This window comes from Nansenia antarctica, assembly GCF_963989245.1.
Source record: "Nansenia antarctica genome assembly, chromosome: 6".
In the NCBI taxonomy this organism is placed as follows: Eukaryota; Metazoa; Chordata; class Actinopteri; order Argentiniformes; family Microstomatidae; genus Nansenia; species Nansenia antarctica.
The window spans coordinates 29,346,665-29,363,341 of NC_137676.1; the positions used below are offsets into that span (position 1 = coordinate 29,346,665).

Sequence of the window (16,677 nt, forward strand, 5' to 3'; positions counted from 1 at the left end):
ATAGTTTGAAGGAACGCTGTAGAATCCGCTGTAGACAGCTCCGGTTTCGGAGCAAGACGCGAATCTATCGGCATTAGTCAAATACATGCTCACATCCAGTCATCCGCTCACTGCTCTCCATCAAAAATGGCACATCCATCAATAATATTACACAATAACAACTGCTCTGATTAGATTGCTTAGATTGTTTAATACATCAACGGGGGGAAAAGGAGATGAACTCTGAGCGAGTATCATGCTTCCTCCATTGAACGGAAAGTCCTATCTATTCCATTCAAAGTGTTTTAGCCTTCCCCCTTTCCACTGGTAATAAGGAATTGGCAAGAATAGATCGATATAAATAGATCAACATAATGCAGCACTGTCATGCACAGATCAGCCTTAAAACATGTAATGTTAGATATATAACGGTGCGATGTATTTCTACGGAAAGGCTGACTGACGCGGGGCTCATACAATCTCCGCGTTCGTTATAGATACGAGTGCTCCGGTGTCTTGCTGGTAGTCAAATATATTTATTTTTATATGCAGCATATGGATGTTACGTGCCTGTTACCTGCCGCTTTCAGTTCTAGTAGTTTAGATCTCGCAACCAGGGAAACGCCGACATGTGTTAAAGGGAGCAAGACGTGAATCTACCGGCATTTGACTGCCGCTGGACTGAGGAACAGCAGAGGCACAGGACATCGCCATAATAGCGATTTTTTTGTTATGCTTGTTGTAAATAAAAGTTATATGATGCATTGAAATGACATTAAACTAAGATAATACGATGATTAGCATCATTTTTCTAATCTTTATTAATAAGTTATTACAGAAACAGTAAGTGACATTTTCCGAGAGTGAAATCTGGTGGTATTTAAAGATGGCGGTTAGCGAAGAAATCTATGAACATGGGATGACGATTTCCATTGACCAATCAACGGTGTGCAGCGTCACACGTCACACGCAGCCTGGCAAAAAGGTACCTTTCGCTACCCATCCCGAACAAGAACTATAAAACTGTGCCGTGCCGAGCCGTGCCGAGCCGGTCAATGGAAAAGCGCCAAAGAACAGGGCCGACCCGGGTAGAAACTGGTAGTGTTCGGATATGCTCTCCGAATTGAATGTGTAGCGGAGGTTTGTGTGCGTGTGTGTGTGCGCTTTATTTTGAGTGATGTCCGTCAACGTGTAAGCCCCATTGGCAATTCTTAAATGATTTTGAGGAGAAGTTTTTTACGGATACAGAAATCTTGTTTCGTCTTGCCCTCAGAGCTAAGGATGATGCAAAGCAAGATGCTGGACAGCTGAAGTCGGAAGTTTACGTACACTTAGGTTGAAGTCATTCAAACTATTTTTTTTATCCACTCCACAGATTTCATGCTAACAAACTATAGTTTTGGCAAGTCGGTTAGGACGTCTACTTTGTGCATAACACAAGTTTTTTTTTAGGGCTGTCAATGTTAACGCGGTAACACTCGCGATTAATCTGGAAACTTTAACACGTAAAATAATACTGATAAAAGCCGATAAAGCGAGGCCTAGGCCTGAGTGTTTTAACAGCCATTTTTAAAAATCCCCACAAACCTTCTGATAGGCTGGCCGAGTTGTTACTGGACATTCTGCAATCTAGAATATTCTGCTAGGGCAGAATGCTTGAACTGGCCCACGGCGTGTTTCCATGTAGCTTACGCTGCGCTGTGACAGCACTACATCGTGGACAGCCAGCTGAAGCGTGTGGGCCATACATCCCAGACTTGGTAATCCTGCGTCTTCCATTGATTTGAGCATGTTTCGGGCATTATCTCTGAGTATGACATGCACATGCGTAGCACTCTATCGTGGTTTGTCTTAGTGGGCGTTTCTCTGCCATTTTCTTCTCATTCTCTGCGGTCAACTTTTCAAACTCGCCCATGCTCCGCAACGTGATGCAACTTCAATTGCCTTATTATTACTCACACTTTATAGTACTTCCACACTGTTATGTTTGTATTTCTATTCTAAACTAGGCGTAGGTTTAAACCTTGTTTTTATTTACAAAATGCCAACTTGCCGGTTAGGCTACATGGGTAACAATTTGTGTATCTGCGACTACTGCACATGCTCAACTCTCCCGGTGCATACTGGGAACTGGAGTCCTAATGTTATAAGCACACAACACCACACATACCGCCGACATATTTTAGTTTAACTCTTTGACTGCCAGCCATGTTCAGAGCGGAGAGCTCCACACTGCCAGACTTTTGGGGCATTTTCGCTGAACTTTGAAGACCCACCAAATATTGACTTTTCGGACTACATAAACATTGAACATATCTACCAAAACTTTAGACTCTCTTCTTTCATCAGAAAAAGAAAGTTTGTTTCTAGCCTCTTTGAGTGTTTAGAAATCGGCCGTAGAACATAGGGTGGTTTCAGCAAAAACACCTGATTTTGACCAATAAACAGAGAAAACGAGCTTTTTCTGCAGAACTTTTTTATTTTATTTTTTTTCTGCACTTTTTCTGTATCATCCGACTCTGAACTGTTTGAAGAGTCGCGCGATGGCCGCAATGCTCCGCGCCGCAATGCTCAGCGCCGCGTTTGGCACATACCCTGATCCGTTTCGCCATTACTACAACCCACAGCAAGCCACTTCCTTCTCCAGGCTTTTATCGAACTACTGCCCCCATCTGGGACCGAAATACATTACACCCAAGTCTGAAATTCACTCGCTAGGTGTAGAACATGTCAATAACGCGATCCCCGCGATTTTTTTTTTTTTTCTTCTAGAAGACGCCAATTGGCGTCTTTGGCAGTCAACGTTACTATTCTATAAGACGCCAATTGGCGTCTTTGGCAGTCAATGAGTTAACAAGCATGCGAGAGTGGCTCGTTTAGGCTAATGAGCAGGCGACAATGAATTGGCTCACGTTGTTCGCATCATTGATCGGTTGTCGTTATCGGCTGCACGACCCCGTGGCCGGCAGCCCCAGAGGAGAGAGCCAGGCAGACTAGCTGTCTGGCTCCTCGAGCCCAACACCGTTATTCCGGCACCCCGGGGGCGGTGTTGCGCGACGGATCCTTGTCCGGAAATACGGAAATAGTCCTATACCCCCCTTGGGAGCGGCCGCTCAATATGCCGCTCCCTGTGGGCCCCGGCCATATCCGGGTCTGGCGAGACCGGGATTCGATCCCAGTCCCCGGTGGGCAGCTTGCACCAGAGACTGATGCTTAGACCGCTGCGCCACCGCGGGGCAAATACTAGTATTTTAAACTTATGATTAATCATGATTAATCTGATCACAGAATATTATTGTGATTAACTTGATGAAAAAAACACCTCCACATGTCTGGTTCATCCTTGGGACCATTTTCCAAATGCCTGAAAGGACGCACGTTCATCTGTACAAACAATAGTATGCAAGTATAAACACCATGGGACCATGCAGCCGTCATACCACTCAGGAAGGAGACGTGTCTACTAGAGATGAACGTACTTTGGTCTGAAAAGTTAAAATCAATCCTAGAACAACAGCAATGGACATTGTGAAGATGCTGGAGGAAACAAGTACAAAAGTATCCACAGTAAAACAAGTCCTACATAACCTGAAAGGCCGCTCACCAAGGAAGAAGACACTGCTCCATAACCGCCATTTAAAAAAGCCAGACCATGGTTTGCAACTGTACATGGGGACAAAGATCTTAGTTTTTGGAGAAATGTCCTTTGGTCTGATGAAACAAAAATGTAACCGTTTGGCCATTATGACCATCGTTATGTTTGGAGGAAAAAGGGGGAGGCCTGCAAGCCGAAGAACACCATCCCAACTGTGAAACACGGGGGTGGCAGCATCATGTTGTTGGGGGGGCTTTGCTGCAGGAGGGACTGGTGCACTTCACTAAATAGATGGCATCATGTGGAAGGCCACCCGAAACATTTGACTCAAGTTAAAGGCAATGCTACCAAATACTAACTAAGTGTATGTAAACTTCTGACCCACTGGGAATGTAATGAATGTAAGCAGAAATAAGTAATTCTCTTTACTATTATTCTTAAGACAGGGAATGTTTACTAGGATTAAATGTCAAGAATTATGAAAAACTGAGTTTAAATGTATTTGGCTACGGTGCATGTAAACTTCAGACTTCAACTATATTAGCATTTGTGGCTGCAAAGTGTGTAAGTGAGTGTTACGGCTGCTTACACCTAGCATTGGAGTGCATCGTGGTATACAAGGAGAAAAGATTCTTATTAGGCCAATGAAAATGAATGAATTACACTAAGTGGTCATTCTGGGGAGTTTTGTAAACAACCTTCTGTTTAGCAGGAAAGTGAGTTTAAATGCAGGAAGCGCACATGTTCAGGAGTAGTCGGCGTTGCAGCAATGTATGGCACTCACTAAAAAACCACAGCACTTCACCCCAAAACAATATATCCTTTGCCCTACTTCAACTATCGTGAATCAGAGGTGAGGCTATAAAATACACACACACTATCTATATACAGTATATATATATATATATATATATATATATATATATATATATATATATATATATCCATACATACATACATATCAGTGGAGGCTGGTGACTTCCAGAATTGAGGAGGCCAAATTTTTTTCCGCTTGCTCGCTTCACTCGCGATGGAATGTTCCCTGTTCTTCTTATCTGTCTTTGTTAAAAATTATTAATTTGTGTTTGGCGGTACTGAAGGGATTGGGACACTCTCAGGATGGTGGATGAAGCAGCTTTTATTGCCTGCACAATGGGTCATCAAATAAACAAAACAATTGGCATGAATCTCTGGTCCGCCTGCAGCAGCTATTGTCCCTTCTGCTCAGGCTCACAACATTCACCACAACATACTACATACAATCAATGACATGTCAAAAGCACTCAAACACTATGTCAATCAGACACACAACATACAATTCAGAACAATACTGCATCCATTTCTAATATTTATCCTGCAGAACAGCACTCATACGCGTGTGGCGGAAAAAGGTACTACACGGAGGCCAGGCCTCCTGTGCCCACCCATTTTCAGTGATTTGGCCAATCACATATTGCCATGAAAAAAATTGCATTACATTGACTTCTATGAGAAACCACTTTCCGACAGGAGGCCTGGCCTCCGTGTAGTACCTTTTTCCGCCACACGCGTGTATGAGTGCTGTTCTGCAGGATAAATATTAGAAATGGATGAAGTATTGTTCTGAATTGTATGTTGTGTGTCTGATAAAAAATATAATTATTGCTTTTTTAAATCTCTCTCTCTTCTCTCAAATTATTGGGGAGGCCAGGCCTCCTCCACCTCTATGGAGGAGCCTCCCCTGATACATATATATATATATATATATATATATATATATATATATATATATATATATATATATACATATATACTAGGGATGCACGATATGCATTTTTTCCAACCGATACCGATACCGATATTTACCCGCTTCTCGTGGCCGATAACCGATACCGATACCGATATTATTATTATTATTTTATTTTTTCTTTCCTAGCACCAGGGGAGCCCCCCTCCCAAATGTCATTGTTTGGTACCTGTACTATATCAATGACAATAAAGACCATTCAGATATAATTTCACAGTTGATAACCTGTAGTTCATGCACACCTGAAGGTAAGAAAGGCTATGTAGTGAGCAAAGATTGATGATTTAATATTCCATAGTGATCTCACCAAATCTAACTTACATCACTATTGTTAACACAACAAAGAGAACACTTCTGAGTCTTCAAATGTTCATTTATTATTTCCTCTAACAAACAGAATCTGTTATAGACAGTGCACAATGCTTTTTTTAGCCAAAGTTCATAAAGATCTTATGTTAACCGTAGCTTTAGACAGTATACTGTATGTTTACATGTATATGTTAACCATAGCTTTAGACAGTATACTGTATGTTTACATGTACATGTTAACCATAGCTTTAGACAGTATACTGCATGTTTACATGTATATGTTAACCATAGCTTTAGACAGTATACTGTATGTTTACATGTCATGTACATGTTAACCATAGCTTTAGACAGTATACTGTATGTTTACATGTATATGTTAACCATAGCTTTAGACAGTATACTGTATGTTTACATGTCATGTACATGTTAACCATAGCTTTAGACAGTATACTGTATGTTTACATGTACATGTTAACCATAGCTTTAGACAGTATACTGTATGTTTACATGTCATGTACATGTTAACCATAGCTTTAGACAGTATACTGTATGTTTACATGTACATGTTAACCATAGCTTTAGACAGTATACTGTATGTTTACATGTATATGTTAACCATAGCTTTAGACAGTATACTGTATGTTTACATGCCATGTACATGTTAACCATAGCTTTAGACAGTATACTGTATGTTTACATGTCATGTACATGTTAACCATAGCTTTAGACAGTATACTGCATGTTTACATGTATATGTTAACCATAGCTTTAGACAGTATACAGTATGTTTACATGTATATTCATTACATGTAAGTTCATGAAATCCACAATGGCTTTTTTTTCGCGGCTAGGCTAACGTGTTCTGCTACAACGAGTGCTTGATATTCCTTCCATACAGCGTGCTTGCAATGGTGATTCTTCAGGTGACTTATTAGATTCGTTGTGTTGTAACTCGTAGACCTTTGCCCTCCTCTCCGAACTTTTGTTGAACATGTATTGCAAATTGCAAACGCAATATCTGCCTTAGAAATTGTGAAGAATGTCCACACCGGGGAAGGCATGTTTCGCTCGCGTCTCGTCAAAACAAACTGCGTGCCTGAGCGCGGAAACCGGAAGCAGAGCGCGGAAACCGGAAACCGGAAGCAGAAATATTTCCGGCTTCATATTATCGGTTAAATATCGGCTAAATTTTATAATAAATACCGATACCGATAAACATTAATTCCTCAATATCGGGCCGATAAATATCGGTGCCGATAATATCGTGCATCCCTAATATATACATATACAAGCTTGTACACCGTATCTATGAGTTACTAGCCAAGCTAGTCCAAAAAAACAACTTGTTCCTTGTGTGTGTGGGCGATGCTAACAGTGCGCACTCTTTCCTATGTAACCTCTGTAGAGCTATTCTTAATACTTTCCCTCCTCCTGGTTTCTTGCCTGTCACTGTGCGTGCAAGACATATCTCTCTTTCACTCACTCCCTTAGAGCCCCCCCCCCCCCCCCCCAACTCTGCTCTGTGTTTTCACGCTTTGGAGGTGGTATGGTGTGGCGGCATACGTCCTGAAGGCCCAGTCCAAGATGCACAGCTGGGATGACTGCCTACCCCATTCCCTCTTCTCCCTGTGTGTACCGAGCCTCGGCACCTGGCCTGCTCCCCCTTGCTTTCCTTAATCTGTGGACCTGCTGACTCTCCCCGCCCGCCCGCCCATGGCCTGTCTTCCTGACCCGCCCCCACCCTGTCTGTCAGTCTCCACCCACACATGAGCAAGAGTGTCTGACCAGCCCCCCATCAACCCCCCTCCCACCCTCCCACCTCTCCCCCTCAGGAGCAGCTGGGAGGCGCAGGGAAGGCTCTAGGGGGGGCCCCACACTCCGTGCCCGCCCCGACCTGGGCTGGAAACTGCAGCACTTCAAGAGCATGCGTGGCCTCCTCTCAGGTACAGGGCTGAGACCCACCAACACCAACCGCCCCCCCACCCCCCAGTAACCCCTAAAACACCAACTCCACCCTCTCCTTATCACTAAGTCTAATCAGTTAGCATCAGGATGGTGTTGGAATACCTCCATTAACCCGTTGAGTCCACTGGATCTGCTTTGGGAGTGAATAAACTACAAAATGCAACGTTCTCACATCACGTGATGGAAGCCTAGTGTTCCAGATGATGTATCAAGAGTCTCTTCCTCTAATTCAGAGATTGAACATTTATGAGGGTGGCTCAGCTGGAAACCAATGTTGTCAGTAATTTATCAGACACCTTTTTTTTTAGGTGTGGAGAAGGGGCAGAAGTTTGAGACTAAAGCACAGGCAGATCAATATCTGTTGTAGTTGCTGGGTTTAAATGTTCCTGTGCTTCTTGCAGTCACTGTGTGACAGAGGGCTAGATGCAGGGACTATTAAAGTTCATGCAGCTGCCATCTAGCTAGTTAAGCGGTTTTTGACTGTATAGGCTTAGACGCCCTCCAAGGACACTTAATGCCCAAGTGGGAAACAGCAGCAAGAACAAGTATGTGAACTCTTAGGAATTACCTGGTTTTCTGGATTAATTGGTCATAAAATCTTCATCCAAATCACAAGTCTATACAAACACAATGTGCTTAAGCTAATAACACACAAACAGTTCTAATCATTCATGTCTATTGAACACACCCATTCAGCATTCACAGTGCTAGTGGAAAAAGTAAGTGAACCCTTGGATTTAATAACTGGTCAAACCTCCTTTGGCAGCTCAGCCATATTCTTAGGAGGTCTGGAGTAAGCGGCTCTCTTGAGGTCATTCTGCAGCATCTCTATTGGGTTAAGGTCTGGGCTCTGACTGGACCGCTCCAATTCAGTAGATTTACTTCCATGTTTGGGGTCCTTGTCCTGCTGCATCACCCAACTTCCCCTGAGCTTCAGCCGGCAGACAGCCACCCTGACGTTATCCTGTAGGATACCTTGATATACTTGGGAATTCATTTGCCCTTGATGATGGCAAGCTGTCTCGGCCCGGAGATAGCAAAGCAGCCCCCAAAACATGATGCTCCCTCCACCGTACTTCCCTGTTGGAATGATGTTTTCATGTTGGTATGCGATGCCCTTTTTACGCCATACGTAGTGCTGCGTGTTCTTCCCGAACAATTCAACCTCAGTTTCATCAGTCCACAAAACATTTTCCCAGTAGAGTTGTGAAGTGTCAAGGTGCTCTTTGGCAGACTTCAGGCACGCAGAAACGTTTTTTTTGGGAGAGCAGCGGCTTCCTCCGTGGTGTCCTGACATGGACACCTTGCCTGTTCAATGTTTTCCGTACGGTAGACTCATGAACAGAGATGTTAGCTAGTTCCAATGATTCCTTCAAGCCTTTAGCTGTTGCTCTAGGCTTCTTTTTCTATCTCATTGATCATTCTGTGTTGTGTGTTTTTAGTCATCTTGGCTGGGCGCCCACTTCTAGGGAGAGTAGCCACAGTACTAAATCATCTCCGTTTGTAGACAATTTGTCTAACTATGGGCTGATTAATATCTAAACTCTTTGACATAACGGTACTTTAACTCTTTGCAGCTTTATGCAAATCAACAATGCTTGATCGTAGGTCTTCTGAGATCTCCTTTTTGCGAGGCATGGCTCACATCAGCAGATGCTTCTTGTGAATAGCAAACTCCAAGTGTTTTTTTAAGTCATATTATCTCTAACTCACACCTCCAAAGACAAACACAATGATCTTAAGCTAATAACAATTCTAATCTTTCATGTCTTTATTGAACACACCCATTCAGCATTCACAGTGCTAGTGGAAAAAGTAAGTGAACCCTTGGATTTAATAACGGGTCTAACCTCCTTTGGCAGCAATAACCTCAAAAAAGTGCTTCCGGTGGCTGCGGATCAGACCTGAGATTGCTTTGTAACCCTTTCCAGCTTTATGCAAATCAACAATGCTTGATCGTACATCTTCTCAGATCTCTTTTTTTGCAAGGCATAGCTTACATCAGCAGATGCTTCTTGTGAATAGCAAACTCAAAATGTTAGTGTTTTTTACAAGTCAAAGTATCTCTAACCCACCTCTCCAATCTCGTTTCATTGATTGGACTATGTTTGCTAACTCCTGCCTCCAATTAGCTTTTGTATAAGTCATTAGCCTATGGGTTCACATACTTTTTCCAACCGACACTGTGAATGTTTGAATGATGTATTCAGTATGGACAAGAACAATACAATCGTTTGTGTTTTAGTTAAAACAGATTGTATTTGTTCATTATTGTAACTTAGATGATCAGACCATATTTTAAGACAAATTTAAACATAAATGCAGATAATTCCAAAGGGTTCACTTACTTTTTCTTGCCACTGTATATATACACGGTATATACTATACTGACTGGAATCTGTCACAAATTAAGAGGCCAAACTGCGTAACCGGGGTGGTTGTAGTACACATGTAGAAGACAACTACTGGGCATAATGCCTAGATGCTGTGCAGTCAACTCATCTGTAGTGTACATGTCGTGAGTGCAAAACCTCAACTTTGACCCAGACAGTCACACAGAGCAGAAACAAAATAGGCCCAACCTTCCACCGCTAACCAGTGCCCTTCTGCTGGTTGACAACATTGCCGGCAGTCTGTGTTGGTCTCTAATGCCAACTGAACGCCAATGCTCCACGGGTTGCAAACTGACGCTGGCATCAGGTTACAGGTGAACATGTGAACACTGGCTGTTCTGTCACTGGCTGCGAGGGTGTTGGCTGCCCTAACTAAAACGCCTGCCTGCGCTCACTGCTGGGTACTTGACTGAATGCTTGAGTTTATGTTGGCCGGCAATGGGAATGCCTGGTTGTGCTTGCTATTAGGTCAAATGAACGGAGAGCTGGCGTTTTGTAGCGTTAGACACTTGCTGAGCTAAAAGGTATTTTTCTTCTTTTTTTTCTGCAGGGCCAATGAAGAGGAGCAGAGGAGGGGTGGAGGTGGACTTTGAGACTCCTGGTTCCATCCTGGTCAACACCAACATCCGCGCACTCATCAACATGCGCACCTTCTCTGCCTTTCCGCAGCATTCTCAGCAGCAGCTCCTTCAGCTCCTCCCTGAGGTGGACCGCCAGGTCAGTGTGTGTCTGGATAAGGAACAGTACCAAACACAAGTCTGATTCCCATTCTGTCTGCACCAGCCTCCCGCATGCATGCAGTCTCATCATTGGTCACTCATTAATGCAGGAGTTTTTCAATAGGGACGGTCAAAAGCACACACATGAATCTTTTAAGCTCTTCCTCACTCAATCTGTCAGACCATATGCTGTCATGGTTTCTCTATCATCTATAGCTCACCCATTGTGTGTGTGGTGTGTGTGTGTGTGTGTGTGTGTGTGTGTGTGTGTTCCCACTCCAGGTTGGTACTGATGGTCTGGCCCGTCTCAGTGGCTCAGCTCTCAACAATGAGTTTTTCACTCATGCCTCCCAGAGCTGGAAAGAGAGGCTGGCTGAGGGTGAGTACCAAGCTCCACTTGAAATTACCTCACAAACTCAAGGAACATGGGGATAGTTTTCTTAGATTTTCTTCCAATGATTACCAATTTAGACTACTTTGGCTGCAGTCAATTCACCAAGGCAATGTGGGGATTTCTAACAAACTTATTTTGTCATCATCACAAAAGGGCCACAGTCATTCTGACGGTATGTTGGAAACACCTTTCAAACACGCCAACCCAACACTGCATTTCTGAATCCCAAATCACTTTTTCAGTTAGAAAATCCAGCATTGAATTTTGATGTTGTGATGTCAGCAACATGTCACAATTCATTATAGCACAGTATAAAGTTATATAAAGTTACTTTTCACCCAGTTAGAGAAATGTTTAACAAGGATAGTTCAAGGGAAAGTTGACTCAAATATTCAAATGTGTATTTTGATTCTCTCTCCTTCTCTTTTGATGTAGGTGTTCTTATTACTTATTGATGTAAAGGTGTGTGTGGACTAATCTGGACTAAACATGTTCAACCTAGGTGAGTTCACCCACGAGATGCAGGTCCGCTTCCGCCAGGAGATGGAGAAGGAGAAGAAGGTAGAGGCCTGGAAGGAGAAGTTCTTCGAGGAGTATCACGGGCAAAAGTACGACTGTGGCTTTGTGATTTCACTGACCCGTTTTGAAGAATATTTTGAGATGTTTAAAATGCACTTATTCCATATCGTCGCGTGTGTAGTGAGGGGGCATTAACGCTGTCTTCTGTGACCTGTAGGTCTGGCCTGACCAGAGAAGAGTCTCTGAAGCTGACGATGGGCGAAGCCGCAGATGCCGCCGCCAGCGTGCTGGACGGTGACGTGACCGCCGCGTCCGGAACCCCCAAGCGCCGCAGCGCGGGCCGCAGACGGCGCGACGGCAGGATGAGGCGGCGCTCGCGGGCCGACCTCAGGCGCAGGGCCCGGCGGACTCTCTGCAAGGCCACAGCCCCGGCCCTGCAGTCGCCGGAGCAGCCGGAGGGCACGCTGGTGTCGGACGGCGCCCCAGCCTCCATCTCCTCCGCCTCGCCCCTGGCGGAGGCTGCCGCCGTGCAGGGAGAAGTGGTGCTCCAAGCAGACTCTGAACTGGAGGTCCTGGCCGAGTGCGTCTCCCCAGTGCACGCGCCCTCCCCCGCCTCTATGCCTGCCGCCGCCGCCGCCGCCGCCGTGCCAGAGCCCAGGCCCACTGCGGCCACCCTCGTCCCCAGCCCTACGCCCAGCCCCAGCCCGACACCCAGCCCGCCCAGCCCCGCTTCCATCAGCGCCACCGACGAGCCCGAAGTCACCGCCCGCCTGCTCCCCGAAGAACCCGCCCCTGCCGTCGTCTCCACCTCCTCTCCTTCCTCTTCCTCCTCTTCCTCTTCCTCCTCCTCCTCCCCATCCTCGTCCCCCTCCTCCACCTCCGAGAGGCGAGGGGCCTTCGCGGCCGGCCTGGACTCGTCCTCCTCCTCCTCCTCCTCCTCTTCCTCCACCGCTGCCGCCACCGCCGACCCCCTGGACGACGGGGCCTCCGCCGTCACCTCCGTCACCGGGGGGACGGCCACCAGCAGCCGAGAGAGCAGCCCCGCCGCCAGCCCCGCCCCCGCCCAGCCCAAGGAGCAGAAGAGAAGGCCGGACCAGCCCCAGGCCTTCGCCAGCTTCCCCGAGAAGAGGCCGCGGCTTGACGACCGTCAGTCCTTTCGTACCACAATCGACGGTGTCCACTCGGAAAAGCCGCAGCCGACAGCAGAGGAGCCCAAGGTCCCACCTATCCGGGTATGAGCTTTGAGTTTTTTGTTCTTGCTGTAGCTGTAACAGTGGCAGGCAAATGGCCTGGCAAGCCTTTATCCTAAGACCAGGGATCCACCATCTGTAATGCAAGTTGTAATTAATTAATTAATTAATTGATTGATTGTGTCTTTCGTTTTTTCTCAACTAATACTACATTCTTACTCTGAGGCTTAATATCGTAGAATTTGGCTTATGTATGGAACCAAGGCAAGTGTCACAGCAAGTTGCAATGAGGAATTTGACATGCCTTTTTCTTTTGGTCTCTCCCCCAGATTCAACTCTCCCGAATCAAACCGCCTTGGGTCAAAGGGCCGCCCACCTACCAGATCTGTCCCCGCATCGTGCCCCCCGGCGAGGGGTCGCGGCGCTCGGGGACGGGGGCGCGGACCCTCGCGGACATCAAAGCCCGCGCCCAGCAGGCCCGGGCCCAGCGCGAGGCCGCTGCTGCTGTTGCAGCCACTGGGGACGGGGCAGGGCCGGGCGGGGGCAGGCTTGCTGCTGGGGTACCGGATCGCAGCAGTGGAAGACGAACGCGAGAGCACCCAGGACCTATCGAGCCCGGAGGAGGAAGAGGAAGAGGAGGAGGAGGAGGAGGAATGGAGGAGCAGGAATCGCCTGCGGGCGCTCATCCGTCTGGAGCACAACTACAGTTGCCCAATGTAGTGCCCTCGGAAAGGGCCTCGGTGCCCAACCCCCAGACGGCACCCTCCCCCTCCCTGTCCACCTCCTCCAACCCCTCCCTGTCCTCCTCCGAGCCCCCGCAAACCCCCACCCCTCCACTCCCCGGCACCCAGGACAGAACAGAGAGCGGCGAGGTCAGTGGAGATGAGGAGGGGCCAGCCAAAGGCACCTGCAACGGGCTCTCAGACAAAGCAGGGTCAGGGTCGCTGGCCCTGGAGGCCACGGTAGGTAGCCTCCACAGGCGGGGCCAGGGGGAGGACCGCCGTGACGACAGGGCTCCTTTCCTGAACAGCGCTGTCTCTCAGGCAGCAGGGGCAGGGGGCGAAAGCGTGCCCCCCCTGGCCCCCACCTCCATCCCAGACTCTATGCCCAGATTCGGGGCCCAGGGCGTGGACGTCATCAGGACCCTGGCCCAGGCGCCCTCCTCTCAGCTGTGGGAGGGAGAGCAGACCAGGGGAGAGCACCGGGGCGCGGGGGGGGGAGGAGGAGGCGGAGGCGGCGGGGTCATCCAGCACGGTTCCCACCACGTGGCGGGACCACAGGAGACACCCCCCTCGGCCTCGGCCAGGGAGCACCGCGAGGGCAGCCAAGGGGAGAGACAGCAGACGGATCCCGCCGAGACGCCCTCCTCCCTCTCCCAGCTCCCCTCCCTGGGGGGCCGGGGGGGCGAGACGGACGAGGCCGGGGCGCACAGCGACTCCACCGAGACGGCCTCGGATTGCGAGAACGAGAGCCAGGAGGAGGACCACCATCCGAGCAACTGGTGCCACCACCCCCTGGCCGCCGCCCAGCGCAACGGCGACTCGCACCAACACCACCCCCGCCACCGCGGGGGGAGCTCGTCGTTGCCAGCCCACAGCCTCCAGCCGGTCATCCGCAGCCCCCCTCCCGCGCAGAACCAGCAGCCAGTCATCCAGGCGCATGTGTCCAACCACCATGGCCACCACGGCCCCACGGTCATCCAGCCCCGTTTCCCCAACGGAGGCCTGCCCAGCCCGACCACGGCGCTCCACCCCGGTCGCGCTCACCTCCACCCCGCGGACGGCCAGCCTCCGAGGGGCCGCAGGCCCACAGACGGTGGCAGCGCGCTGGCCAAAACGGACGCCCACGACGACTCCAAAGCGGCCGAGGAGGAGTGCGGCAGAGGGGGACCGAAACAACTCTCTCAGGCGCCCCCCTCCTCCTCTGCGATGCTCGCTGCATGCTCCAAAAGGCTTTCCAGCAGCGCAGCCCGGCCCGTCTCCACTGTGGAGGCCAACAACCCCCTGGTCACCCAGCTGCTCCAGGGAAGCCTCTCTCTGGAGAAGGTCCTGCCCCAGACGCACACAGCCAGCAAGCTGGAGATCAACAGACTCCCTGGGGGCCCCCAACAGCCTCATCCCCAACCCAGGGGAGCAGCTCCCCAGACGACCGGCGCTCTGGTCCGAAACCCAGGTCCCCCCCGCTTCAGGGGGTCCTCTGAGACCACGGCAGCAGGGGAGTCCTCTGTCCCCCCCGACCAGCAGAAGTCTGCCGTGGGCCGGGGGGTCTCCCCCGGAGCGGGCCTGCCCTCCCGCATGGCCTGCCTGATCGAGGAGGCCTCCTCCCGCGCCACGGCCATGCAGCAGTACCTCTCCCAGCAACCGGGCGGCGCCACCGTGCCGCCGGGGGCCGTGCCGGTCATCACCTCCCTCTCTTCCTCCTCCTCCTCTTCCTCCTCCTCCTCTGCTTCCTCCAGACGGAGCTTGGACTTCAACTCTCAGAACGCCGCGGCCTTGGCCTTCGAGTCCTCGGCCGTGATAAGAGAGTCCCCGGGGCCTCAGCCCTCCCGGGGAGCCGCCGCCGTTCCGGACCGGCCAGCTGGCCTCCAGCAGCACCTCAACAACCACCACCACCCTCCTCCTCAGCCCCCCTGCCGGACCGCCGCGCCTGATGCCCCCTCGCCCCTACACGGAGATCTCTGTCCCTCCGAGGTGGTGCCCACCGTCAAGATCAACTGGCACCCCTCCAAAGCCCAGCAGCAGCAGCAGCACCATCCCCATCACCCCCTCTCGCCCTCGCCCGCCACGCCCGGCGTGAAGAGCGAGGTCACCACCTCACGCTCCTCTTGCCAAGCTCTCGCCAAAGCCTCCCCCTCCAGCGGCCTGACGGGAGGGGGCGGGACAGCCGGGGTCGTCCTGGCCAAAAAGGAGCCCATCAACTCGGTGGACGGTTACCTGAGCGGGATGGGAGGAGGAGGAGGGGGGGCGATGGTGGGACTGCTGAACATGATGGCCAAGAAGGAGCAAAACAACAAACCTCCCTATTCCTCTGCCTCCCCTTCGTCCTCCTCTTCCCCTTCCTCTTCCTCCCCGGCCTCCTCCTCGGTTCCCTTCCAGCTGTACGGGAGGCCCGGTAAGGCGGGCAGCGGGCTGGGAGGAGGAGGCGGTGGCGGGGGGGGGACCCCGGGGTTCAGCTACACGGCCAACGTGTCGGTGGTGGACGGCAGCGGCTTCTCGCGCAGCATCGCCGACGGCGTCCTGCAGCTCCGCCAGCGGCATGGCGCGGACGGCCAGAGCGCGGCGCTCAGCATCCAGGCGTTCGCGGACAGCGCGGCAGAGGAAGTGGCCCTCAAGTGCTCGTGCCGCCTCAAAGCCATGATCATGTGTCAGGGCTGCGGCGCTTTCTGCCATGACGACTGCATCGGCCCCTCCAAACTGTGTGTCTCCTGCCTGGTGGTCAGATAGTTGAGATGTTTTTCTGCACCAACAACAGTGAAAGTCATAGAACACCCACAAACCACCTCCAAGTATACCTGCTCAGTGTATAGTGTTACGCACACCCAGGACTTGTTAGTGAGAAAGACGAGGGTGTTGGAACGTTGGGCTTTGACGTGTACAGGGACCCTTGGGGAAGGGGGGTGGGAGGGGGAGGTTTGGGGGGGGGGGGGCAGGGTCACAAGGGCAAGATGTTGCCTTGTATTATAAAATTGGTCTGTATTTTTTGTTGCATATTTTTTCTAATGCCGTTATGATGATGATGTTTATTATTATTATTATTATTATTAATATTATGTGAATTTACTGGGCACAGTTGATTGTGAATTGTGCTTTTTTTATTTTATATATATAA

General features: G+C 49.7%; 1 protein-coding gene across 1 annotated transcript in view; it reads left to right on the forward strand.

Annotated features, from left to right (window-relative positions):
• Nucleotides 1-16,439, forward strand: part of asxl1 (ASXL transcriptional regulator 1) — a 45,887-nt gene extending 29,448 nt beyond the window's left edge. Inside the window, exons 7-12 of the mRNA XM_080533159.1 lie at nt 7,502-7,612; nt 10,578-10,744; nt 11,029-11,125; nt 11,643-11,748; nt 11,877-12,891; nt 13,179-16,439. Coding sequence (XP_080389285.1) covers nt 7,502-7,612; nt 10,578-10,744; nt 11,029-11,125; nt 11,643-11,748; nt 11,877-12,891; nt 13,179-16,292 — 4,610 coding nt within the window. The 3' untranslated portion in view covers nt 16,293-16,439. The remainder of the gene's footprint in view (nt 1-7,501; nt 7,613-10,577; nt 10,745-11,028; nt 11,126-11,642; nt 11,749-11,876; nt 12,892-13,178) is intronic.
• The last annotated feature ends 238 nt before the right edge of the window (nt 16,440-16,677 follow it).